Source organism: Pogoniulus pusillus, chromosome 25 (assembly GCF_015220805.1).
Source record: "Pogoniulus pusillus isolate bPogPus1 chromosome 25, bPogPus1.pri, whole genome shotgun sequence".
In the NCBI taxonomy this organism is placed as follows: Eukaryota; Metazoa; Chordata; class Aves; order Piciformes; family Lybiidae; genus Pogoniulus; species Pogoniulus pusillus.
Window position 1 is genome coordinate 9,852,149 of NC_087288.1, and position 26,827 is coordinate 9,878,975.

The following is a 26,827-nucleotide window of genomic DNA, read 5'->3' on the forward strand; positions in this document are numbered from 1 at the left end:
ATGCACTGTGTACCTCTCTGCTGCAGAGCTTCCACAACCTTGCTCTCTAGGGAGAGGTGTTAAGGAAGTGCTTGTGAGGAAATAGTACAATGAAGAACATTTTTTTTCCACAGCTGAAAGCAGAGGCAGTAGCACTGCAGCTGTGAAAGCTCATTAAAAAGATGAATCTGAGAATTTCCTAGAAGTTAAAAAAAAAACCCCACCAAAAAAACCCAAACAACCAAACCCACAACTTTTGTTACCTCTATGCTTGGGGAACTTCCACATCATATATCATATTGTATCACTTATATAAAACAAGGGATCATCTAGTCCAAGGCCCCTGCCAAAGCAGGATCACCTAGGGCAGACCACACATCATAGAACTATAGAATGGCCTGGGTTGGAAGGGACCTCCAATGGTCATCTAGTCCAACCCCCTCTGCAGTGAGAAGGAACATCCTCAATTAGATCAGGCTGTCCAGTGCCCTGTCAAGCCTCACCTTGTGACTATCTCGAAGGACGGGGCCTCAACTACCTTCCTGGGCAACCTGTTCCAAGAACTTGTTCCTAACATCCAATTGAAATCCTCTCTTTTCTAGTTTGAAGCCATTGCCTCTCATCCTGTCACTGCAGGCCTTTTAAAACAACCTCTCTCCATCCCTCTTGTAGCTCCCCTTTCAGGTACTGGAAGGTTGTTATTAGGTCTTCCTGGAGCCTTCTCTTTTCCAGGCTGGACATCCCCAGCTCCCTTAGCCTGTCTTTGTGGCAGAGCTGTTCCAACCCCCTGATCACTTTTGTGGCACTCCTCTGGACCTGCTCCATCAGGTCATTTGACTTCAGCTGTTCACCAAGTACCATCATGGAATAGTGGTAGGTTACAGCGTTCTAAGTTCCAAACACTACAGGGACCCCAGAACCTGGGAGAAGCTGGGGAAGAAATAGGAGCATTTTAAAATACAAGAGGCTGGGGTGGTGCTTAAAATACACTGAAGAAGAGCTGTTCTGATGAGCCTAAAAATGTTGCAGTTAGCTCTTAGCCTTACAGCCTTTAAGCACTAGAAGCACCCCTCTTTTTGATTCACTCCATTAGCTTGTGTTTTGAGAAGCTAGCTTTACCTCCTCTGTGAAGTGCCCTAGATATGTACACTTGGATCTTGCCATTCTGGGTAGACACAGGCAAATACATTCTGGGTTCCTCAACCCTGGACACGAGCTGCCCAGTCAGAAACACCACTGTTGTCAGTGAGAAAGCAATTAATTCTGCTACAGCTAGGCATTTGAATTCCCTCAGTTCCCCTTCCCAGCTTTTCCAGCTGTGAAGTCTCTCTGCCACCATTCACCGCACCAGCTACAAAGGAGAACGTTTCGCCACGAAAAGCATCTTTGAACACAGCACAAACCAGAAGTACTGTGTTTTGCAAAGGGTGGTCAAAGTATTTCATTCTAACGTTCCATGAAAGACGTATCCTAGAACCTGCAATCCTAAAACCACAACCCTGGAACCAATTGAAAAGGTTAACAGTTTTCCAGTATAAAATTCTTTGCGCCGATGCGCCAAGCCATACCATACGAGGTGTGCTGCTGTTAACCCTGGTGTGCTGGATGCCAATTGCAAACTCCATTCACTTTGTTCAAAATGTCTCTAAATTTCCTTACAAAACACAGGAGAAGGAGCAGTCTGTTTTGGCTTTAATGTTAAAAACTAAAGCTTCCTTATTTGTTATTCCAGTGTTGCTATTTAAGCTCTTCTGGCCGTGCAGAACAGCAGGAAGATCATTTGGATGAATAGTGGCAATATGTGTTTTGCTTTCTACACCCTCCCTTTTTAGACTTCCTAAAAACGTGCATCTCTGTTCTTGGCAACACAGATCCGCAACATGTCCTGCAACATTAGACTTCCCGTGGAGATGTAAACATATTTACTAATGTGGCCACTGTATCGTATTTAGTGTTTGCCAACTCCACTGCTGTGATAAGCAAAAGAATAGCACAGACCACCAGAGCCTCGAGACTAAGGAAAAGGATTATCTACTCCTACTTAAAGGAAACAAAGAGGAAGGGAAGTAAGAAAATGATTTACCATCTCTAGCAATACCCACTACTGAGGAAAGGCTATGAAGACTGCTGAAATCAAGGAGGGGAAAAAATATACCATAGCAACAAAAAAATACATTTGCTGTTTCACTTTTCTCCTAGAGCAGTAAGTCCTTAACCTTTAATTCATCAGATGCTCTGCATATATACTGATGATCTCCTCGTGCTTGCATTTCTTTCTAAACCTGTTTTTAACCTTTTCCCCCCCACTTTTTAATGATTAATTTTCTTTTTTTTCCCTTGCTCTGCTGCCTCTTTTTTTTCCCTTCTTTTTTGTTTTTCCCCTTCTTTTTTGTTTTTCCCCCTTCTTTTTTGTTTTTCCCCCTTCTTTTTTGTTTTTCCCCCTTCTTTTTTGTTTTCCCCCTTCTTTTTTGTTTTCCCCCTTCTTTTTTGTTTTCCCCCTTCTTTTTTGTTTTCCCCCTTCTTTTTTGTTTTCCCCCTTCTTTTTTGTTTTCCCCCTTCTTTTTTGTTTTCCCCCTTCTTTTTTGTTTTCCCCCTTCTTTTTTGTTTTCCCCCTTCTTTTTTGTTTTCCCCCTTCTTTTTTGTTTTCCCCCTTCTTTTTTGTTTTCCCCCTTCTTTTTTGTTTTCCCCCTTCTTTTTTTTTTTCCCCCTTCTTTTTTGTTTTCCCCCTTCTTTTTTGTTTTCCCCCTTCTTTTTTGTTTTCCCCCTTCTTTTTTGTTTTCCCCCTTCTTTTTTGTTTTCCCCCTTCTTTTTTGTTTTCCCCCTTCTTTTTTGTTTTCCCCCTTCTTTTTTGTTTTCCCCCTTCTTTTTTGTTTTCCCCCTTCTTTTTTGTTTTCCCCCTTCTTTTTTGTTTTCCCCCTTCTTTTTTGTTTTCCCCCTTCTTTTTTTGTTTTCCTTTCCTCACACATCTCTTTCCAGTCACTTCCAGAAGCAAAATCCTGCACTGGCTGGATCTCTGGCAGGACCAAATACACCTCTGCTGTCTTCAACGTTTCGATGACTGCAGATGGTATATACACATTTAAACGTTTGACAAATCTGGGGCTAAAGCAGACGTAGATGGTGATTAGCCGAAGCTAAGCAGTCTTTTAAAGAAAGATGGCTGAATGATGAAGCCTTTTGAAAGCAAGCTCTGAAACAAAAGGACCGACAGGCTGGAGGCAGCAGAGCCGCTGTCGTTCTCCCCTCCGGAAACCACTGAACGCAGGCACTCAAAACGAGCCCCGAGACTGTGGAATTCGCGTTTCATGAGAAATTATTTAATTGATTTTTGTGTCGTGGCTCTGCCATAGTATTTGCCCCAGATTCCGCGAGTGTTCGGTGCCCCACGTTAGCCAGCAGCCCTAGCACTCCCTGCAGGAGTCACGCACGGCGCTCTGCTGGCCGCCTGCCGGGCACTGTGTAACAGGACCGGGGCCGGCGCTCCCCCTAGTGACAGCTCTGCGTCGGGCGCAGAGTCATGGCCGCGGTCACGATCCTGGCTCTGGTCCCGAGGCGGGGAAAGGCACCGGGCACCGACCGCTGCTGCCCACGTCGCGATGCGGCGAGCTGACCTCTCCACCCGCCCTTCCCCAAGCCGGCGCCGCCCCACGCGTGCTGCCGAGGCTTTTTGGGCGGGGAGCGGCCCCGTAGCGTAGGGCCGCGCGGGGCCCGGCAGCCGTTACCATGGCCGCGCCGCCCCCCCCCCCCCCCCGCGGCCCCGCCCCGCTCCCTGCCGCCATCTTGGCGGCTGAATCAAGATGGCGCCGCCGGCTGGAGCTCCTCCCGCGCCCTCCCCGCCGCCCGAGCCGGAAGTGCGTCTGCGCCTGGCGGCCGGCGGCGCTCGGCGGCTGCGTTAAAGCGCCGGGCCGGCGGCGGGGAGATGGCGGCAGCCGCGGACCTGCAGGCCAAGTACCAGAAGCTGGCTCAGGAGTACTCCAAGGTATCGTGTGCCAGCGCTCGCCTCTGGTGCTCGGCGAGCGGCAGCCACCGCCCCCTCGCCGGTCCCTCCTCCCCTCCAGCCGCGCTCTGTGCGCTGGCTGAGGGCAGTTACGCGCCCAGGGGCTGCTTCTCTGAGGGGAGGAGGCCTTCCCGCTCGTCCCGCGGGCTTCCCGTGCCTGCCCGGAGCCTGCCCTGCCCTGCTCGCGGGAGCGGGCTGCCCTGCCCCGCGCCGCTGCCGTCGCGGAGCAGCGGAGTCTGGAGCTCTCCCGCCCGTGCTCCAGCCGAAAGGGGAAGCTGGTCGGGGCTGAAACGCTCATTTTTGTGGCGATGTGAAGTGTTTGGGCCCCAAAGATTGCTTCTGTTTGAGGGCGAGGTGAATGCAGACTTGGACAGGTAGGGGAGATGAGAGCTTACGGGCTGCCAAGGGAAGGCGACGTTGCCGAGCACTGGCTGGGCGTGAGGAGCAAAGGGGCCTCGTCTGCAAAGCATCCAGCGGAACAGATAATGGGGCTAGCTACGCCAGGGAACTGAAACTGCCAGTGCTTTCCTTTGCTTCTCCACTTCCCAGTCAGGAGTGGGACTCAGTTACTTTTTTTGGGTGTCAACATTTGGTGAGGTCTTGGTCATACATCTTGTACCTCTCTCAGTTTGCTTTGACTGGTGGGTGTAGGAGTTCAGTGTTATTGGTAGTGTCTCGGAAGTTTGGACACCTAATTCTAAGCTTTTCCTGCTGTCCTCATTCTTCTGCGGCTTCTTCCCCAGGTCACTGTTGCCTTGTTTTGGAACACAGCGTGTGCAGAAATTTCTGATACATAGCAGTGCTTTTCCTGTGCAAGATGATCTCTCAAATGTTAGGGCCTTGCTTAATACAGAACTCTTCATTCCTCTTCACTCTGCTGAGACCCCACCTGGAGTACTGCATCCAGTTCTGGAGCCCCTATTACAAGAGGGATGTGCACATGCTGGAGGTGTCCAGAGAAGGGCCACGAGGGTGCTCAGAGGGCTGGAGCAGCTCTGCTGTGAGCACAGACTGAAAGAGTTGGGGCTGTGCAGTCTGGAGAAGAGGGGACTCTGAGGTGACCTTCTCGGGGCCTACAAAAAAGCTGAGGAGGGACTTTTTAGGCTCTCAGGGAGTGACAGGACTGGGGGGAATGGAGCAAAGCTGGAGGTGGGGAGATTCAGACTGGACATAAGGAGGAAGTTGTTGAGCATGAGAGTGGTGAGAGCCTGGAATGGATTACCCGGAGAGGTGGTTGAGCCCCCATGCCTGGAGGTGTTTAAGGCCAGGCTGGATAAGGCTGTGGCCAGCCTGATCTAGAGTAGAGTGTCCCTGCCCATAGCAGAGGGGTTGGAACTAGATGATCCTTGTGGTTTCTTCCAACCCTGACTGATTCTGTGATTCTTGTTTCTTCATTAAAAGGGCAAGGCAACTACTCAGCATTCTGGGAAAGGAACAACACAGCTTTGGTTTTCTGTAGCCCAGCATCTGAGTGTTTGTAACAAGCTACTTGATTGTATTTCACACCTTTTATTAGATGATGGAGTGATGCAGCTTCAATTACTATTCTCATTGGAGCTGCAGTAGAAAATAAAACACAGAATCTAAATTGTTCACAATTTTTTGTATTTTTTTTAATGCTTCCATAAAATCGTCTTGAGAAACACAAATTCACTTTGTAGGTCGCAGAGTTGATATTTCTTTTGCTTTCTGCAGGGGCTATCCTATATCTTGAGGATTTAAAATTGTGCAGATGAAGGAATCAAGGGATTTGGCCTCTTGATTCCTTACTGAGACTTTGAAATGTGGGCTTTTGACTGTAGCTACTGAAAGTTCAATCTGCTGGATCCTCTTCTAATATTGTGATGGTGTCCAAAAGCTGTCTTGGTCTGAAAGTTGCCAGATGTGGTTCAGTGATATTTCACTGCTTCTTTGTGGGAACCGTTTCTTGGTCTCATCCTACCTCGTGCAACAGTTCCGGAGAATCGTGGTGTTAAAAACAGTTCTCGCACACTTTGAGATTGAATACAAGAAAATCAAACTTGATTTAGGTAAAATAAGCAAAAGCAGCGCTGGGCGGGCAGGGAGTTCTCCTGCTCACCAACGGCACGCAAAATGTCTGCGCTTTCCAACCCCTTTATCTACGCAGCTGCCACGAGGCAGTCACTGTCCGTGTCTAAAGAAAGTCAAGGGGTGTTGCCGGGCAGAAATTGCAACAGGTCTGTGCACCAATCACAAGCCAAGCAAACTTTTAACCAAAATAACAGGAACAAAGAACTTTCCAGTTAGAACAGCATGGCGCGCTCCCTCCTTGGTAATTCCTTCCCCCAACCGTCTCAAACTGGGATACCACTTCAGAGGTGGCCTCGAGAGGAATGTCTGGTTTTGCCATAGGATCTAATTCTTGTTTCTGGTAATTTAATACAGTAATGTATTAAATGATCCCAATTTACTTGTCACACGTGGGGATCTCCTTTGCAAATCATTCTTCCTTTTGTGTGAGTGATCCCTTGCACAACTGATTACTTACTCGGTGCAGGTGGAAACAAAGTAGCCCTGGGAAACTATTTGCCTCACCACTTAATTATGTGGAAGCTAAGGAGAGAGGTAGACAAGAACTTGGTAGACTAAGGGAATGCTGAAGGAAGTACCTGCCAAAGGATTGCTTTTCCCACTCAATTCACAGACCGGTCCAGAAGAAGGATGTGAGTTTTCAGAGTCTCTACTTTGAGTTGCAATTTTTGGCTCTCTCTCACAACCCTGCTGGAAGTAATAGTCAAAAGGCTCTTTGAGCTTAAAACAGGCTTTGGTGGATCACACTGCAGCTTGGGTGTCTCAGTACAGCACAACTGAGCTGGCTCATTCACTGTGTCTGGCATCTTCCTGCATTAGTAGCTGTGGTGGGAAAAGCTGTGCTGCACTTTCTTGTTAAGGAAGCTTGGAAGTTTCTTCTCTTACCATGGTGATGCTTGAGCAGCACTGCAGGAATACTGCAGGGCAAAAGGCCATGCTTAGCAGTGTCAACTGACTTTTGACCTCTCAAAAGTGTGCAGTCATCAGACTGAAAAGATTAGCCATTGCTGGTTTATGTTGAATCTTTTGTGCATCTACCAGACACATTCCCAAACGCTACACAAATGTTTTTAATTTATATCTGCATCAACTGGACTCAAACACATCAAAATAATGCAAACTGCTGTTGAAGAAAACAGGATTCAAGCAGTTATCAAGGAATGGGAAGATAGAACTGTCAATGTCCTCATTGCTGCAGGGTAGAGGTACTCTGACATCACTGGGAAATAGATTTCTTGAGTATCACTTTTCACTGGAGTGATTTTAGCTCAGATTTGTGAACTCTCAAAGTCAGTCACAGAGGGCTTTATCTTGTCTGCTTTTTATGCATTTTCCTGAGTGTCAAGCTGTTCTCTCAATCTGCTGCTACTGGTAACAAGTATTTTTGCATTGGAATATAGTTAAGCTCTTGAACTGATACAGATTTTGACTTTGTTAGCCCTGCTTACATTCCAGAACCAGTCATGAACAGTTCTGGGGAGAAGAGGGAAGAGAGAGAAATACCACTGAAGAGAAGCAAGAACTTGATTACCCAGGATAGAAATTTCAGCTTTTCCTTGTTTGTTCACTGTTCATAGGATGGTTTGGGTTGGAAGGGACCTTGTGGATCATCTGGTTCCAACTCCCTTGCCATGGGCAGGGACGCCTCCCACTAGACCAGGCTGCTCAAGGCCCTCTCCAGCCTGGCCTTGAACAGTCTTAGAGAGAGGGCATTCACAGCTTCCCTGGGTAATCTGTTCCAGTGTCTCAGCACCCTCACTGTAAACAATTTCTTCCCAATATCCAGTCTAAATCTACCTTCTTCCAGCTTGAATCCATTCCCTCTTGTCTTATCACTACAAGCCCTTCCCAGCTTTCTTGTAGATCTCCTTCAGGTACTGGAAGGCCACTATCAGGTCTTCCTGAAGCCTTCTCCAGGCTGAACAGTCACAACTCTTGCAAGCAGTCCCCATAGGCAAGGTGCTCTGCCCTCTGATTTTCTCTGTAGACCTCTTCAGTACCCTTCAAACCCTAACTATGTTTTAGCAACAAAATTTCCAAGAAATTTATTGAGGAAGAATTGCATTCTATTTGACTAAAAGGTTCAGGTGGCAAAATAACTTCTTGTTTCTTGTCATGTCAGGGTGTGAATTAGATACTCTTTTCCCAAGCTGATGCCAGTAGTACCTACCTGAACAGAATACTTCAAAACCCATGCCTGTGGTGTTCTCATGAGAGATTGTGATCCTTTGTGCATGTTCTGTTGAATGACTTTTATTTCTTTTGTCTTGCATAGTTACTTCAAACTCTTATTTTTCAGCTTCGTGCTCAAAACCAAGTGCTGAAGAAAGGAGTTGTAGATGAGCAAGCAAACTCTGCCTCTCTGAAGGTAATCTCTAAAAGCTGCTTGTCAGGTGTATCAAGCTGTGACAAAATAGGTAAATGGGAAGAGTAAATAGGAATACTTTTCACTCCAGAATGTTTTGATTAAAGGAATAAAGGAGCTTAATTTACTAGTAAGAGAACTTCTATTCTGTAGCTAGCCTTAGGTGTTCTTTGTAAGTGCTCACTTCATAAAGGTGAAATCTGTGGGCAGCTCAAGGAAGTGAAATAATTTACTTTTATTTAAAAGTGATACTTTTTACCTCTTCAGTGTTAAAATAGTGAAGAAAGCATCTGTATGTATGTGTGCTTTGTTGTTTTTTTTTAATGTGATACTTTCACAGTTATTTAAAAACCTTTAATAAAAGTATATGTGAAATTGGTTGTTCAGGAGCAACTGAAGATGAAGGATCAATCGCTGAGAAAGCTGCAACAAGAAATGGACAGTTTGACTTTTCGAAATCAGCAGCTTGCCAAGAGGGTGGAGTTACTTCAAGATGAACTTGCACTAAGTGAAGCTAGGGGCAAGAAGAACAAGGTATGTGCTAAAGGCAGGGAAGAAAAAACCTTCCTTATCACATGAATGCTCCCCTTCTGTCAATCTCTTACCCTAATTTCTGGTAGCAGCTGTTTTGTGCCAAGGGCCTGAGCTGTTTTTGTCAGAACTTGTGTTATTAACTGTGATGTTAGTGAAAATACCCACAGAGCAAGTATTGATACGTGCAACATATGGTAAGTAGTTCTGTACTTTTCTTGCTAGTGTGTCAGTTGTGTTGTCTCCCTTTCCAGATGTATTCAAACAGCTGGAGATAGTCTTGGAGCTCTCTGACTAATCTACTGTTATGGGAGCTGATCACCCCTCTCCTATCTCCCCTCCTCTTTGCGTTGTAATTTTTGATGTCAGTGGTTAACTCTTCAGGCTATGGCTGTAACTTTTATAGGCAGCTCTCAGATGAATCGTGTCAAATGCTTTTGGGATCTGAATTTTTAGCTCGTGTTCCTGATGTTATCAGAATGACAGAATAATTTCAGTATTGCAGTCTTTCTTTGCCATGTCCTAAGCTCAGCCATATTCTCCCTAGGAAACAGAATTACAGGAGAGATGTGTCTGGATTCAATTCTCAAGCATCCTTAGCTACCTTCCTCTTATGAGGAATCCCTCTTCACTACTGTCATCTTTTCAGCTGTCAAGGCTGGCATTAAAATAATTCAAGTAATTAGTACTGTGATTGTCTCCCTTGCTTTCTCCCTAGACTCTTCTGCATTTATTTTTTTGGCTGTCCGGTTCCTTGACAAACTTAGTATCTCTGACTTACATTATTTGTGCATCACAGTAAGTCATTCTCCAGAATAAGGTTTGACCCTTCTCTTTTTATCTTTCATGCTGTGTAACCTATCTCTTCACTGGACATACTCCCAGATTTTGAAGAACCTCAGTCTGCCTTCAGTAGCTTTGCAGCTCATTGCAGCTGCCTCTCTTTCCTCTTGAACTGTCAGTAAACATTCTGTATTTTATTTTTTTAAGCAGTGCTTTTAATCCCTTTTGAATAGGTTCCCTTCAGTTTTACCTATACAGCCTCACTATGTACATTCTGTGGAGCACACCATTACTACATTCTCTGTCACTCTTGCTCACCTCTTGACTTCCTACTGGGAAGCTGTGTAAATTGCCTCTAAAAGTGTTTAGATCAAGGTTCAGAGAGATCATCCATGCCAGATTGTAATCCTTGTAGGAGAACATGTGCCCACATCTCAGATGCTGTAGCTCATAGGCAGACATTAACTGCAAAAGGTAGCTTATCTGTCATAGCTGTCCGAAGCAGTTGAGCTTTGGTGTTAAGTTTAAACAGTCTGACTTTTGTTTGGTGATGGTATTGCCTTTTAGAGCAGATAAGTAGTATGGGATTCACTGGTGAACTTTGAGTCTTTTGGATGAAATGGGTGAAAAATGAGGAAACAGTTGGCAGAGAGATGTCTCCATTCTCAGAGTAGTTGCTGGATCTGATGGAGCGGGTCCAGAGGAGGGCCACAAAAATAATCAGGGGTTTGGAACAGGTCTACTACAAAGACAGGCTTAGGGAGCTGGGGTTGTTCAACCTCTGAAAGAGAAGGCTCTGGGGAGACCTGATTAGTGACCTTCCAGTACCTACAAGAATGATGGAGAGAGGCAGTTTACAAAGGCCTGCAGTGATAGGATGAGGGCCAATGGCTTCAAACTAGAGAAGAGAAGAGTAGTTTTAGATTGGATGTTAGGAGCAAGTTCTGTACTACCAGGGTAGTGGAACACTGGAAGAGGTTGTACAGAGACTCAACAGGGCTCTGGGCGACGTGATCTAGTTAAGGATGTCTCTGTTTACTACAGAGTGGGTTGGACTAAGTGACTTTTAGAGGTCACTTCCAACCCAGACCATTCTATGACAGTGAAGGCCCTGTGTTTTCCAGTGCCACCCTGTGCTACAAGCTGCTGTGAGACAGAGCACTTTTAGTGGTTATTCCTGGTTCCAGGCTGAGACCAGACCAGCTTATATCAGCACGCTTGGGGTGCAGGTGTGCCCTACAGCCTGTCTGCATGGGATTTCATATTCCTGACTACACAAAGTCATGCAAGATTCAAGTGTTGACAAATGGACATGCAAGCTTTTTCACATGAGCAGAGACTTTGCAGAGTTCTTCTCAAGTTGGCATTTACCACTGAAAGCATGGTTTTCAGAGAAGTGCTGCATTTGGCCTCATGCTACCTGCAGCTTGCATACCTTTTGCTATATTTGTGTCAGTAAGATACATATCTGCCTCTGCTGGGGATTAGTGATGGAAAATGTTTTCATGTGCTTGAGGATTGGCTTTGGGGTACTGCCAGAGACTGGGCAATGATGAGTGTGTTTTCTTTTAGAAAAGTGTAGAATCTGCCTCTCATTTGAGTCAAGAGCAGAAAAGTGTCTTCAATGAAGATCTTCAGAAGAAGATAGAAGAGAATGAACGATTACATATACTTGTGAGTAATACTTCCTTTAGCCTTTCTTTTTTAGTTCAGAAAACTGGTCAAACAGAAAAAAAAATGCCATCTGAAAAATAGATTTAGGGGCTTAGTTGTTTGCAAAGCAATAGATTTTAGCCTGTTCATAAAGGTGCATTTTGATTTCAGGCTAAGACAGGATGTAGAATAACTCAATTGTGTTCTTAGATTTTATTTAACCTTTGGTGACACTTAACTACTTTACTGAAAATGACCATATGGTTCATACTGGGTGGGGACTTCACTTTTCAGAGTTGCCTTAAAGCTTAAAATATTTTCTGTAAGTTGTTATCATTAATCCAAGAATTGTTTTACCAGAATTGGATGTGTTTAACTTCTGGCGTAGAGAGCTTGAGAAAAAACTTACAGCTCAAGTTTAACTTTTCAAATGCCTACTATTAATCAACAATATATTTAAGGAATGTCTGGTGCTACAGAAGTATTAATAAACACAAAGTACTTCAAATCTTTTGGATTAGAATTGTAAAGCTTCTATTTGTCTAAGAACTAGTGCTTGTTGCTGTTATACACTGGCTAATTCAATTGCTGTAACCCAGAGCTAGATTCTTTAGTGAAATGAAGCTTTCACATGAACTCTGCTTCTTTTTTGTTTCAGTTCTTTGAAGCAGATGAACAGCACAAACGTTTAGAAGCAGAGCTAAGAAGTAGACTTGAGGTTTTGGAAACTGATGCTGCCCAGCACCAAGCGGTTGTGGACAGTTTAACTAGGAAACACACTGATACCATAGAAAAGCTGCAGAATGATAAAGCCAAACTAGAAGTAAGCATTTTCTCCACTTTTACTTGCAAGTTGGAAAAGTTTTGAAATGAAATATCTTGCTGTGTCAGTACTTACATTGTGAGATTATCTTCTTGCATAAAGATCAAGTCTCAGACACTAGAAAGAGAAGCTAAGGACTGTAGGCTTCGAACTGAAGAATGGTAAGTGTTTTTATTTAATATAATATAATGAAAAACTGATTAAAACCCATAACTGCTGTAAAAGATTAACTGGATTGCATTTAGAGAATAATACTATGAAGGGTCTAAAAAAAGACTCCTAAAACTCAAGACTAGGCAACAGCATTAACATCTATGCAGGTTCAGTATATGACTAGACAATCACTTCCACAAACGCAGCTTTCCTTAAGAGCAGCTTTATCACCAAACTGTTTTAAGTAGTTGTTAAGTTGGAAAAAGCCTGAAGAATTTGATTTTTACAGCATTCCATTACCAGTAAACTACTCAGCTTGTTTAAAACAGAGGTATGAGTTTTTACAAACTGATTCCAAGAGCAAAGCTTGGATAAAAGTATGCTGAGACAACAAACTGTTGAAAAGAGCCTCAAAAAATCTCCCTTCAGCCCTAAAAGCTTCTTGAACAATCACGTATTTGAAAGCTTTGAAAGATATTTGAAAGCTTTAATTGAAGGATTGTAATGTTAGGTTTATTTTTTTTCAAATACCTTCTTTACCTTGAAGGCAAATTGTGGAACGTGGGGAAGAAGTTGAGGACCATGGACCAAATGAGATGTGCTGCACTTTAACGTTTGTTATTTAAGTGCATTCTGTTGAAGTTACCTGTTCAGCGCAGGTCTTCAATATGCGTAGTGGATGAGCAGATAGAGTTCTTTAAAATGGTAACCTGGAGTTATTTTGAGAAATGCAAAGATACCAGTAACTCTCTCATACTTGTCAGGGTTTCACTAAGAATGACTTGCAAACAAGTCATTTTGCTGCTGTTTGCTGCTTTGTGGTGTTTGAAAAATGGTGTAGTCTTAATCTCCTACTCTTCAGAGCATATCTGTCATGTTATATGATGGCTGGGCAATCAGTGTCATTGTAGGAAACTGTCCCTACCATTTAAGCAGGGGGGCTTTAAAAAAATTTTAATGCCTGTCGCTTCAGTGTTTTTAAACACTGAAAAACGCTAATGAATGCCTGACAGGAGATGTCTTTGAGGGTGCTGCTCTTCTTGTTCCCCACTCCTGCAGGAGAAGGGATCCATTTGCCTTTGATACCCATGCTTTATAAAGGAAAGTCAGGGAATACAAGATTTGACAGCCTGCATGCCTTGAAAATGCGAGAGTAGAATGTAAAACAAAACATATCAAGACATCTGTTTGTCATTCTTTAAAAAGGAAACATTCTTACTTAAGCAGTCGGTGTTTGAGTTTTTCTGTCGTGGCTCATGCTCTGGCAGTCCACGCTGAACAGTTACTATGTAATTTCGGAGCTGCTCTGCAAGAAAAATGTTTGTTAATGTACAGAATGTACCTGTTGGCCAGTTTCTTTCTATCTTTCTTTATTTTTGACTCCTCTTTCATTAAATGCTTTTGTAAAAAGAAAAAACTGTCACTCTGACACCTTCCCCCCACCCTTCACTATATGTGCTGAGTTTTTAATGTCGCATGAGAAGTGAACCGGGAGAATTTGGGAGCCTAAGTCGTGTAAGCTGTGGAATTTGCTCTGACTCAATATACATTAATCTCTGTTGCTATATGTTTGTCCTGTTGGAATATGTTAGTGTTCATCTTGGCAATCTGTACTAATGATCTTAGTAATCTTTACTCAAGTTCACATCTATATACATAACAAATGGAAGTGAAGCAGTTCTAGAGAAAAGTCCCTTGAGAATGCATTGGAAACACAGCTGCCAAGTCTTGTTGGAATAGGGTGTATCAGAGCAGTATTTACATGATGGGGGTTTGAAATGTTTGTGAAGTATTGTCAGTAGTGATGTGACATAGTTAACTGAAGTCTTGACAACTTGCTAGTTGCACATAGGAGTACTGCATTGACAGATGTAGTAACTAATGTAAAGACACTTTTGCCATTCAAATTCTGGTAGAACAGAATACCCTCATATAGCTTATACAATAATTTCAGGATTGGAACATAATGTAAAAATGAACTCTGAAGTAAGCAGAGCTTCTTAAGAATGGAACTGCAATTTGCAAGGGATACTGTATTATCTTTCACTGCTGTTCATTAGGGTTTGAAATACAGTATCATGTATTAAATGTGACATAAAGGAGGAAAAAATATTCTTACTGTCTTACTCTGCTTAGAAAAGCCTCTAGAAAGCAACAGAGACCTGCACACCAAAGGCTTCTGTATGGTGAGCTGTGGTGTTAGTGATGCAGATTGAATTTTCAAGGTTTACAATGTGTGTGTGTGGTTTTCCATTTGTCTTTTTTATTTAGCCAGCAACAGTTAAAGAATCTTCAAGCAGCTTTGGGCAGTAGACTGGAAGAATCTCTATGCATAATCAATGAGAAAGTACCTTTTAATGACACAAGTATGTATTGTCTTGGTCTGGGTTTCTTGTTTAATTTGGAGTACCCAGCTGGAGGAAGTACTCCTTAGGAATTAAAATGTGCAAGCTGTAAGATCTGAACAAACACTTGGGGTGTAATTGTAATAAGTATTCATAATAATCAACATGAATTTGTTTAATGGTTTAAAAAATCATTATTTGCATTTATCTAAAGGAAATTAAAACATTTTGAGAACTTTGCTACTTGTCTTTAATATTAGTGTTTGCAGAGTATTGTAAAAGATGAAGAAATGCTGTCTATTGACTGGTTTCTTCACAGAGATTTCTTCAAAGAGTATAAGTATGTGGAGAGTGTATCTTAGTCTATATGATTAACAAATCAGGTGCATACAGGAGCTTGTTTCCACATTTGAAAAACACTGTAATGGTCCTCTTATTTGACAGTCCCTAGAATGTAATTTGAAGATAATTTTGAATTCCTTTAAGGGGTTTTCTTAAAGATTTTCCACTCTTGATAGTGATGGCAACTATTCTTTTGGGTAAGAGAATTCTGCTTTTACCTATTCAGGTTAAATCTGATGCTGAATCTGAGCCAAGTTTGGAAGTGCTTTCTCTCCACCTCATCACAGTAATAGCTCTTAAGAGAGGATATTTAGACCTACTTTGGAGCCAATTGCTTGTATTTTTTTAGTTAATATTACTTAAGTGAACTATAGCCTCTGTGAGGTGGAGTTTTACATATTAAAACAATGATTTCCAAATACATGTCTCTTAAATCCTGTGGACAGAACTCTTTTTGGTTTTGTCCTGTAGGATCTAATCAGTACAACGCTCTGAATGTACCATCACACAACAGAAGAAATCAGGTAAACCCTTCCTGTGGCTTCGCGTGTAACGATGCAACTTTCCTCAATAATACTGAATAAATATAGTCAGGAATGAGTGCTGGATGATCTTTGAGGTCTCTTCCAATTTAGATGTATTCTGTAAATAGTCAATACCAAGTAAAAAGCCTGTCCAGAAATCTTCATCTCAAAAGTGGTTTCTGTAAGTGTACTAAACTCTAAACGTCCTTGTGGCCTGTAGTTTGAGAAAGGCAGCAGATAGAAAGCAATGCCTGTTGAACGAAATAAAATGTTTTTTCCTTAGAGAAGAACGTTACCCTTCCATGGGGCATTGTTTAGTCATCCACTTTAACTTGCAAATAATTGCTTCTATGTATTTTTAGGCTGAACTAATAACAAAGCAATCATCGGTAGGTTTTTTTTGAAACCCAACTGTAGAACTTCTTTAATATTTGAATAGATACTTGTCAAATATAATAATGTTACAACTCTCTTTACAGCTGAAGTTACGAGACCTGGCTGGCCAGGCTCTGGCTTTCATTCAAGAACTTGTTACAGCTCTCTTGAACTTCCACACATACACTGAGCAGAAGGTGCAAATCTTTCCCATTGACTCTGCAACGGACACCATATCGCCGTTAAACCAGAAGGTAAAGCTTAGAGATTTCAGCTATGCTCAGTTATGTAGACTTGGAGTGAATTATCTTGGCCACACAAACTTCTACCATCTTTACTGCAATGCTATGAGCGTGTCCCTGTGAGACAGCCTCTCCTGCATGAGAAGTCCTTTCTGTTGGGTAAATTCTCTAAATGTGAGTGAAGGTTTAGCTGCAGATAATCCTTTTCCCCTGTGTCACTGCTACAAGAGCAGTGTGATAATCAAATCAAGGTTTTGCACGTTAAGGCTCAAGTGCATTTGTCAAAACTTCTGGTTGGCTTAATTTAAAGCACTTTAATATTACACTATTGAGGAGATGGTTGTCTTAGTTAATGCACTGGGGCATGGGAGATGTTGAAACAGAAGGTCTTGTGTTTAATGTGAGATAAAGTGGATATAAGATGATTAATGTGAAATAAGCTGGGTTTAAGATCTTATGAGAGAGTTCTTAGACTCTGTTGCCTTATCAAAACCAAACATCATAGTCTCTCATGTGTTTGTGTCCTGTAAAAGAGGTTGCTATATATGACTTGGCTGTTACATCTTCTTATCTATGTTCTGGGGATCGTTTAAGATGACAGATGCTTTGATAAAGAAGCCATTCGGCTGTTAACGTGAAACAGGTAGCAAAGAGCCTTCAACAGGCACCATTTTACGATGTCTCTGTACTCAGTTTTCACAGTATCTTCATGAAAATGCTTCCTATGTTCGTCCTCTGGAGGAAGGAATGCTTCACTTGTTTGAGAGCATTACAGAAGATACTGTGACAGTCCTGGTAAGATTTCTTTAGTTTTAGCAGTGAAAAAGATACTTTTTAGGGGGTGTTTGGATATAAGTTTGCTTGGGGCAGGGGTTTTGGATTTATGTTTGTTGGGGGGGGGCTGGGTGTTTACAGAGGAAAAGTACTTATGTGGTGTTTTTTTCTTTCAGGAAACAGCTGTGAAATTGAAGGCTTTCTCAGAACACTTAGCTTCCTACTTAAATTTTTTAAGAAAAATTCTTCCTTATCAATTAAAAAGGTACTTTGGATCTGATAGTTGAAATGACACAGGGGCATTAAGTGTCAGGCATGCAGCGCTGCCCAACATCCACAACTCAAACACTAAGTCAACCCTTAAACCCTCTTCTGTCTTTTAAGCCAGGATGATTTTTGCCTGTTGTGTTTTTGAGCCTTTAGATTTTGCTATTTTATTCCATCTTGAGATGACAGCAAAAGTCTTTCTTTTTACAGCTGAAACCTATCCCTGCTCACAGATGAGGCTTTGATGAAAGCTGCACAGATATTTACCACTTCTTAATGTTATTAAATACTTCTTAGATATGATACACTGAAATGTATTTTCCTATGCCTGTCTGAAGATTAGTTACTATGCAATATGATGCCTAATAACAATGTAGTAAAATTTGAGCAGATGCACACTCTTCTGCATTGAATGTATTTTGGTTCCTGACTGGGTTGAAGAGAAGGGAATTATTGCTGCAAAGGACTATTTAAAGGAGGGTGTGGATTCAGGAAGAAGAAAAAGTTTCTTTTATGCTGCCCTTTTACCTATTTGTCTACTTCTTAGGAAGCAAAAGGTAAATTATCCATAGCCAAGAGTGAAGAGTCTTTAAATTGATACACTTATGGCAAGAAATTGATTGCAAACCATTCCTGGTTTATGACCGAATTACAGAATAATTGAGACTGGGAGAGACCTCTGAGATCATCAGGTTCGGCCTATAGCCTAACACCATAACATCAGCTAAACTGTGCCACATCCAGTCTTTTCTTAAAGACCCCAGGGATGGTGACTCCACCACCTCCCTGGGCAGTCCATCCCAGTGCCTAATCACCCTTTCTGCGAGGAAGTGCTTCCTAATATCCAACCTAAACCTCCCCTGGCATAGCTTTAGGCCATGCCCTGTTGTCCTGTCATAAGTTGCCTGGAAGAAGAGCCTGATCCCCACCTGACTACAATTTCCTTAGCTGTAGAGAGTGATAAGGTCCCCTCTAAGTCTCCTTCAGGCTGAACAACCCCAGCTACCTCAGCCTTTCCCATAAGACTTTCTCTCCAGCCCCATCACCAGTCTTGTTGCTCTCCTCTGGATCTGCTCCAGCACCTCAATATCCTTCTTGAAGTGGAGGGGCCCAGACAGAATCTTGTAAGAGTGGGGATGTTACATGCACACAGTAGTTTTTCATATATTAACATTATGTGTTACCCTTCTAAAATAAGTTGCTAGTCTGTTGTTGCTCTGGACTGGGCATGTAGAGACCACTAGTTATCTGCTCCAAAACTGATGAACTTGTTTAAGCTAATTGCTCCCTTTTTTTTAATTCCTGTATTCCTAGTTTGGAAGAAGAGTGTGAGTCTTCTCTCTGCACAGCTGCTTTAAGAGCTAAAAATATGGAGCTACATAGAGACATGAAAAGGTTGACTGCAGTCTTTGAGAAGTTAAATACATACATTAGTCTTCTGGTGTTACCAAGTAAGTGCCGTTCTGCCTCGGTTGGTTCCTGAGTTTTCTTAGTAACTGGTCACTTTTTGGGCTCGTGGTGGATTTTTTTGTTTCCTCTTCTTTTGTTGTTGTTGGCCTTTTTTTTTTTTTTCTTTCAAGATTTAATGCTACTCTTTAGGTAGAGCCCAAACTCTGGGGTGAGAGTGTTCTGCAGTATGTTCTATCACGTTTGACCCACTTCATCCAGGCTGGGAGGCTGTGCTGTGGAGTGTCTTTAATAGACTATTCCTTCTTGATAGACGTGGGCATGCACTATGCTTTAAGTAGTGAAGTTATCTGTAAAGGAGAAGAAATGACCATTGCTTTTTATAGTCTGCCTTTTGTCATCTCTTAATCATGACATTGTTTGTGGACTAGGTTTTCTGGGTTATTATCACCCCAGCTTGCCCTATTCTTAAGATTATTACATTAATACTTCCATGATAGTGACTGCAAGTTGGGTAAAACTTCTGTGTGTATGTGAGGGGTGGGGGGACACTATGTCCAAATGCATACTGGAAATAGTAAGAAGAAACAGTTACTCTGTAGCTTCACATTATTTCAGCCTTCACTCTTCAGAAGGACCCGGATGGTCCTTCCTAGAGCAGTGAGCATGTACATTTTTTTGCAGGCTTGATTGCTTTTTTGAGACCAAATTGGTTGATATTTGTAAAACCTGGGAAATTTATAAGTCTTTTACCTGCCTACTCTGACAAAATGTGGGGTGTATTTGTACATTCTAATATTGAAGGGGGAATTTGCTTAAATGAATCTGTAAATTTTCTTGTACTTCATGCAAATGTCTCTAGCAGGTGGGAACTGGATTATTTTCAAAACTAACTTTCCCTTTGTGATCAGATCTTAGTGTTGTTTTATTTTCTGCATGATGTTCTCAGGTACAAAACCAGAAGGGCTTCTTAGGACAAATTACAACTTGGTGTTTACAAACATTGCTGCAAGTCTTCACGGATTTCATGATGTTTTAAAAGGTGAGTACAGGAATACTGCCACGTTTCTGCTTCTTTCTGTTTAACACAGCACACGTACACTCTCTGTAACAGTGCTGCGTGGGATAAATCTGCCTTTACAGACTAAGATAAACTAAACCTGCTAACTACATGTTTTGTAGCATAGATATGGTTATTGATTCTGCCTCTTAAAATAGTTACTATAATGTGCCATTAACCAAACATACTTGGAACAAAGAACATAAAATAGAAGTAGTGTAGTGAAGAAAACTGTCAATACAATTCATTAACTAGCTATATAAATGATGTACTTTGTACTCTCAAACCCCAGAATGCTTGAATTATCACTTCCTTCTTTCCCAGTCCAAACTTCCACTTGTTTTAACTTGCCTCAGATTGTTACTGCTGATGCTGACTGAGGATTTCTGGATTCTGTAGCAATAATACCTAGGTGCAGAACGTTCATTTGTGAAGTAATTACTTATTTTTAATTAGGTAAATACCTGAGTCTCTTGAAATTTGAGTACTGCTGATATTACTTAGTTTCTTGAAGCTAAGATGATTTTGTTAGTGACTTTCAAAAAATTTTGTTTTGCTTTTCCTTTTTTAATGTGAGCTTAGATATATAATTATACAAAGACATAACTATGATTTTTAGGACACAGAATTCACCTAAATATACACTTTTATTTTGCCTTGTGTAACAGGCGTCATGTCCATTCCTTATGATCACTAACAGGCAGTACAATGAAGAACTGAGAGTATCTAAACTAAACTTTTACACAGCTTACAAAGAGGAGGAGCATTTGAAACCTGAGGTCAGAAGCTGAATTGTGAGAAAGGTTGCTGAAACAGACAAAAATCATATTTTGACATAAATGTGGCTTTTTGATTTTCTTTTTCTAGATATTTCCAAGCATTATAGTCAGAAAGCCACTTTAGAACAAGATGTTCCAACTGCCACACAGAAACTCATAACTACAAATGACTGCGTTTTATCTTCTCTTGTGGCTTTAACAAATGGAGTGGGCAAGGTAATGGATATTTTTGTTTTAATATAATGCCCTAACTTTTGCAGGTTTTTAAGTAAAATTAAACAATTAAACAAATGTTAGTTAAATGACTTGGAAAAATCTACATGTGCCTCTAATCTGTAGTGCTGAGTTTGTTCAAAGGTACTTTCAGGATACAAATTAAGAACAATTGAATGGGTGATGAAAGTTGATACTGTGAAGAGGTTGCTTTGTGTTAGTGAGGCCTAAGTTATGTGCAAGAGTCAGTAGCTTGCTTGAAATTCTTGAGAGGCCCAGTTTCACTACATATTTGTGCTTTTCTTACAAGAGTTAGTTGCTCTGTTGAATCTCTCTGGTCAATTTAATTAAAGTGACTTTTATTGATGCATGTAGATTACCTCATTCTTTAACAACAACTTGGATCACTTCACTGCTTCATTGAGCTACGGCCCTAAAGGAGGAACAGAATTCATCAGCCCTCTTTCAGCTGAGTGTATGCTGCAGTACAAGAAGAAGGCAGTTGCTTACATGAAGTCTTTGAAGAAGGTTTGTTCAGCTAGTGAGCTGGTACAGAGAAAGCATAGTTTTGTTGATGGTTATGCCCAAGAGAATACAAACTAAGGATTTTCAGTCTTTGGAATTAATGAGATTCTCTGAATGAGAATCTTTGGCTAAGGAAGTGGAGCATAGCTGCTCTCACAGCTGAGGGACCTGTTTCTGCTAATTATTTCTGTGCCAAGACTCCAAGGAGAAAGGGTAGCTGCTTATTTAAATTTCCTGCTCTATTCATCGGGGATATGGAGTGAATGATGTCATATTCCTATACTTCCATTCACTGGAAGAGAGTAGACATCAACAGGAAAAATAAGTGAAAAAGGGGTTTGCTGATGAAAATGTGCTGAACCAAAAAACTCAACGCTGACACATCTCCCTGTTTTCTCCATTAACAACTGAGAATGTGCTTAACAGTTGCTGTTAAGTCACTTTATTGCAATGTCTGTAAAGTGGGCCTTAAGATGCATTTGATTTAGTTGACACCTGGAGTTCTCAGTGCACTTCTTAATCAGCTGTGCATTTCAGGGTGCTGGTTTTGGTGACCTCAGGCCATTTTTTTATACTGATTTAAATGCTTGAAAGATGCTTTCCTTCCTTTTACTACATTGGGGAGGGCAATAAGAAAAATGTAGAATGCATATTCTGATCTACTGCAAAACATTGTTTGAGGTTTGTTTTTATCCTTCTGCAGCCTTGTGCAGATTCAGTGCCTTATGAAGAAGCTTTAGCCAATCGCAGAATCCTTCTGAGTTCCACAGAAAGCAGAGAAGGTCTTTCACAACAGGTATTTTGGCATAAGTGTTATTGGGTGCTAGGTTGGACTGGATGATCTTGGAGGTCTCTTCCAACCTGGTTAATTCTATGATTCTATGAGTTTTGTCTTTTGTAAAGGTAAAGTAGTATGAAATAGTCTTCATATGTTTGCATGGCTCTTCTGCATATATATGTACACGTAATGAAGCTTAAAACCAAACTGCTTGTAGAGTTTGGAAAGAAGAATTTATCTTCTGCAGGGTGAGTTATTCAAGACTAGGGGTCATCCTGCTGGAAAGCAGCTCCAAAAAGAAAGACTTAAGACTTGTCATGGACAGTAAATTATTCATAGGACATCAGTGTGCCTTTGTGGCCAAGAAGGCCAATGGCATCCTGGAGTGCATTAGAAAAGTGTGTCCAGCAGGTCTAGTAAGCTTCTTCTCGCTCTCTGCTTTGCCCTGGTGTAGACCACACATGAAATACTGTATCCACTTTTAGGCTCCCCAATTCAAGAAAGACAGGGATCTTCTGGAGGGAGTCCAGTGAAGAGTTAGGAGGATGATTAAAGGGCTTGACCCTCCCTCCTGTGAAGAAAGACTTGGGGAATGTTATTAATGTCTATAAATATGTGAGGGGGGTGTATCAGGAGGAAGGTGCAAGGCTCTTTTCAGTGGCACCCAGTAATAGGACAAGGAATAATGGAAGTAAGATGGAACACAGGAGGTTCTACCTCAACATGAGTAGAAACTTCCTTATTGTGAGAGTGATGGAGCACTGAAATAAGCTGTCCAGAAAGGGTGTGGAGTCTCCTTCTCTGGAGACTTTAAAAGCCAACTTGGACGTGTTCCTGTGTGACCCGCCCCAGCTGGTGGTGTAGGGTTAGACCCTATGATCTCTAGAGGTCCCTTTCAACCTCTTAACTTCTGTTATTCTCCTGTACCTGCAGAATATACACGTAGCAATAGGAGACAGGATTATCCACTGATGCCTTCATTCCTAGGTACAGGAAGCCAGGCAGTCTTTAATCATTCAAATAAAAGCAAAATAAAGATGAGTCTAAAGCACACTGAAGTATGAGTTTGTAATGTCATACATGGCTTTGCTTTTCTTGAGAAATGCAGGGTTTATTAGCACTGGTTAAGAACAATGTTTGGGTTTTTTCTTTTCAGTTAAGAGACTATTAATAGATACAATTTATAATTCCTTACCGTGTGCATTATTTTTGTGAGGTACATGGAGATTAAATGGTATTGAAAATGCCTACACAGTTTGCCCATCTCATTATATGAATGAGAGTGAACCGATTAATACAGAAATTTTAGTGTCAGCTTGAATTATCAGACTGTCACAGTAATATACCTTTTACTGAAGAAACAGATTTCACTGGGTTTTTTTGGTTGGTTGGTTTTGGCTTGGGTTATTGTTTAGGTTTTGGCTTCTTTTTTTTCTTTTTATAGTGGCCAGTGTTCCAAGTGTATTATTAAGGATGAGATGAATTCCCACAGAAAGGAGTGGAGAGATAGGATGTGTACTGTTCATAGCTGAGTTCTTATCTGGGTAATTTGGGTTTGTGTCAAGTGGAGCAATTGAGTGTGGAGATATTGTTTGTCTTTCCAGCAAAGAATGAGACAATGCTAGGGCCAGGCACTCATCTTTCAGATTTCATACAGCTGCTCTGTGCTTTGATTTATCACCTCTTAGGATGATGCTAGTTCTATGAGCTGTAAATTTGTATGCATGTTTCAGACTCACTACAGAAAATGGTCATTTTTGGCACATGACCACAGTTAAGCCCAGAGCTTAAATCAGTAGTTCTTTGCTTGTAGCATTATCCATTCTCACTTATGTAATGATTTTAAACTATGTTTTCAAACGTTTCCTCCATGTGGCTTTTTTCCTCTTGTATCTAATAATGTGGACTTGTAAACTTCTCCTAAAGGTTCAACAGAGTTTGGAGAAAATTGCAAAACTTGAACAAGAAAAAGAACACTGGATGTTGGAGGCCCAGTTGGCTAAAATAAAGCTAGAGAAAGAAAACCAAAAACTGAAGAACTCCCTTAGTGGACATCTAATTGAAACTATACAAGAGCATTCTATTTTGCCAAGTGCAGCTGAAGGAAAGAAGGAAACAACAGAAAAGAGTCTGAGGGACCCTATTAAGAGTACTAGTCTGGTAAGTGACCTCTTTCCTTCAATAGAGAAAAGTCTAACTTTCTTTATTAGTAGTGTTGTTTGATCAGTGGAACAGTGGATCAGTGTAGAGAAATATTAGGTGTTTAACTTACACACTACTTGCAAGGATCAGAAAAATCTGTGTCTCAGGTAATCTCTCTGTTTCCAATTGTTTTTTTATCTCTTGGTGTGTTAAAGCAAATGGAGGAAGGTAATTGGTATTTTGAAATGGGTTATAGGACTTATTCCAGACCAGGTTACTATAGCTTCATTTTGACTTGAAGCTGTTCAAGCTGTCAGTGTTCTCTGGAGTGCTGAGTTTTACACAGCCTTCGGAGGTGCATACAACTGAGGTTCACAGTTGGTTTTGGAATGGCTTGCCTTCTGTCCTTGCTTTTCTACACTGCAAATAGTTTGTTCTTGTTTTATTACTAGTATTTAAAAGGGGTTGGCCTTTCCTGTGAAATGCCACTTCAAAAGTGGAGTTGGCAGGGATGTCATCTGTAGGAAACTATCAATTTACTAAGCTTAGTACTATATAGGGTTATTTTTTATTTTCTTTTTTATCCCCCTTTTCTTTCTGCTGCGAGGTAAAGATCAGTGGATTGTTTTGAAGCAAATCTGACAAAAGGGTTTGATCCTGTATTTGATCCCTTAGGAGTTTGAAAATGGCTTTTTTTAGCCACAATATTTAATGTAACTCACAGGTCAACACTGTGTAAATATTTCCCATAAACCTAAATCTCCAGGCCTGTTGAGATCAGAAAAAACTCTATGAAGATATTACTCCATGCAACTAGTTACTGGCACATACCCTTATACAGGAGTTCTGCCTGTGCTTTTCTGAATTGTCAAAGTGGAAAAGAAGGAATTCAGAAGGTACTTAAGAAGTCCAAGCTTCTCTCTCACGTATAAGAGCAAGGAAAGCCATGTTTCATTGCACCTCTGAATTAGTTTTATGTAATCAAGCAGTTTCATATGCATGCTAGCTGAATCTTGTTGCTTTTATTGCTTTTTGCCGGTGTATATTGTGAAGCATAGGATGTATCTAGGGAGCTCTGTCAGCTTTAATTCTGTTGAAGGCATTCATGTTTGTTACGGGTGGAAGTACATAAATTGGGTTTTAGTTGTAACTGTTGCAAGTTTTTTTTGTAATTTAAAACCCTTTTGTAATTTGAATTACTTGCTGCTGTGGTGTCTAGTTTTTGCAGTTCTCACTTAAGCGTATTTTCTTCCTTCTTCCAGATTGGAATGTTGACTGTAACTACTGATAGTGAAAAGGTAATCTGTTTTAAACATTATCAATGTACATCTGGTAAATACTTCAATTCTGATTCTGTTAAACTTATTCCAAAGCTCTAATTACAAAAAATGCTTTAGTATAATGGCATGATTTACTCACAGAATCGGTATGTTTGAGTTTGTGAAATCCATGTGTTTCTTAGTTATCTTTTCTCCGGTGCACTGCTATCTTCTATTCATGTAAACAGCTCAGGGCAGTGTGAGCTGAGGTCCAGGTCTGTCCTGTGTAATTGAGGAAAGCATTGTTCTGTTCGTACTTCAATAACCCTAACTGCATTCCAAGCAATCTGAGGCTGGGCTCAAGGTGCATAAACATCACTCACTCTAGTGCTTGTTGTTTAACACTTACGTACAGGCTATCCTAAACCACCAGTCAAACTGAAAGAAAACTGGGCTCAACTCTCAAAACTAAAGGTTACCTTTTTGTTTGGCACTGCTGTAAGCAGAAGGCTTAACCCCAGCAGGAACTCTGAGTAAGATTCAGTGCTTTCTCTTTTCTGATACTAAGGGAACTGATCTGTATTTTAGGTCACTTCTTGTTGTTACTCCCTTTTAATCATACCTTCAGAAGTTCTTAAAAGCAGATGCATAGTGCTGAACTTGCAGGTGAATTTGAAGTCCTCTGAAAGCTGCCTCTAGTTGGTTACTCTGTTGCTTACAGTAAACTGGCAGGTTTTAAGGTTTTGATTTTTTTTTTTTTTAAGTTCTGACATCTAAAGAAACTTGAACATGCATCATTTAGAAATTGTTCTGAAAATTCCTTTATGCAAACAAGTTTTCATGTAAGTGAAAGAAGTCAATTGGATTTTTGTCTTTATCACAGACTCAGTATGTTAAATTAAGCCATCTTCTTACATCTTCAGTCAGCTCTTTGATCTTTAAGGAAGTCTGACATTGAGAGTCGGCATCAATGTTACAAAGTGTAGTGACCTGTTTTAATTTGTCCATTGTGTTTGGGGAATTTAAAGCTTTCGAGCAGAGCACCTAGGCCTCAGAAGGAAAGAAGTCAGTATAGAGGACAGTCGTGAAGTATTCATTCTGCTCAACATAAATATGTCTTCTTAAATTTCTTGCTTTGCCAGGCTCCAGATGTTGAATCTCGTGAGGACTTGATAAAAAACCACTATATGGCAAGGATAGCAGAGCTTACATCCCATCTGCAGCTTGCTGACAGCAAATCAGTACACTTTCATGCTGAGGTGAGCATGCTGACAACATCTATGCTGAAAGAGTAAGTTTAGTTTTGAGCAGGCAAGTGTTATAAGAGTGAGTTTAAATATGTGGAACATAATGTTTCATAAAAAACTATTTCTGGGATATTTTTTTGGATGTGGTCTAGTATGCATAAAAGTGGTATATTAATCTTTAGTTAGCCTTCTATTGGGTGTATTAGGAAGTG

General features: G+C 41.2%; 2 protein-coding genes across 3 annotated transcripts in view; both read left to right on the forward strand.

Annotated features, from left to right (window-relative positions):
* FOXN2 (forkhead box N2) overlaps positions 1 to 2,315 on the forward strand; it is a 46,809-nt gene extending 44,494 nt beyond the window's left edge. For both annotated transcript variants that reach the window (XR_010307026.1, XR_010307027.1), the window contains one exon: positions 1,851 to 2,315. The gene's annotated coding sequence lies outside the window, so the exon portion shown is untranslated. The remainder of the gene's footprint in view (positions 1 to 1,850) is intronic.
* A 1,451-nt stretch (positions 2,316 to 3,766) lies between these two features.
* PPP1R21 (protein phosphatase 1 regulatory subunit 21) overlaps positions 3,767 to 26,827 on the forward strand; it is a 28,854-nt gene continuing 5,793 nt past the window's right edge. The window contains exons 1-19 of the mRNA XM_064164386.1: positions 3,767 to 3,958; positions 8,328 to 8,396; positions 8,781 to 8,927; positions 11,280 to 11,381; positions 12,019 to 12,183; positions 12,286 to 12,344; positions 14,608 to 14,702; positions 15,495 to 15,547; positions 16,027 to 16,176; positions 16,858 to 16,959; positions 17,115 to 17,203; positions 18,520 to 18,656; positions 19,562 to 19,654; positions 20,540 to 20,667; positions 21,040 to 21,192; positions 21,893 to 21,985; positions 23,894 to 24,127; positions 25,372 to 25,407; positions 26,511 to 26,627. Of these exons, the coding sequence (XP_064020456.1) occupies positions 3,899 to 3,958; positions 8,328 to 8,396; positions 8,781 to 8,927; positions 11,280 to 11,381; positions 12,019 to 12,183; positions 12,286 to 12,344; positions 14,608 to 14,702; positions 15,495 to 15,547; positions 16,027 to 16,176; positions 16,858 to 16,959; positions 17,115 to 17,203; positions 18,520 to 18,656; positions 19,562 to 19,654; positions 20,540 to 20,667; positions 21,040 to 21,192; positions 21,893 to 21,985; positions 23,894 to 24,127; positions 25,372 to 25,407; positions 26,511 to 26,627 (2,082 nt within the window). The 5' untranslated portion in view covers positions 3,767 to 3,898. The remainder of the gene's footprint in view (positions 3,959 to 8,327; positions 8,397 to 8,780; positions 8,928 to 11,279; positions 11,382 to 12,018; positions 12,184 to 12,285; positions 12,345 to 14,607; positions 14,703 to 15,494; positions 15,548 to 16,026; positions 16,177 to 16,857; positions 16,960 to 17,114; positions 17,204 to 18,519; positions 18,657 to 19,561; positions 19,655 to 20,539; positions 20,668 to 21,039; positions 21,193 to 21,892; positions 21,986 to 23,893; positions 24,128 to 25,371; positions 25,408 to 26,510; positions 26,628 to 26,827) is intronic.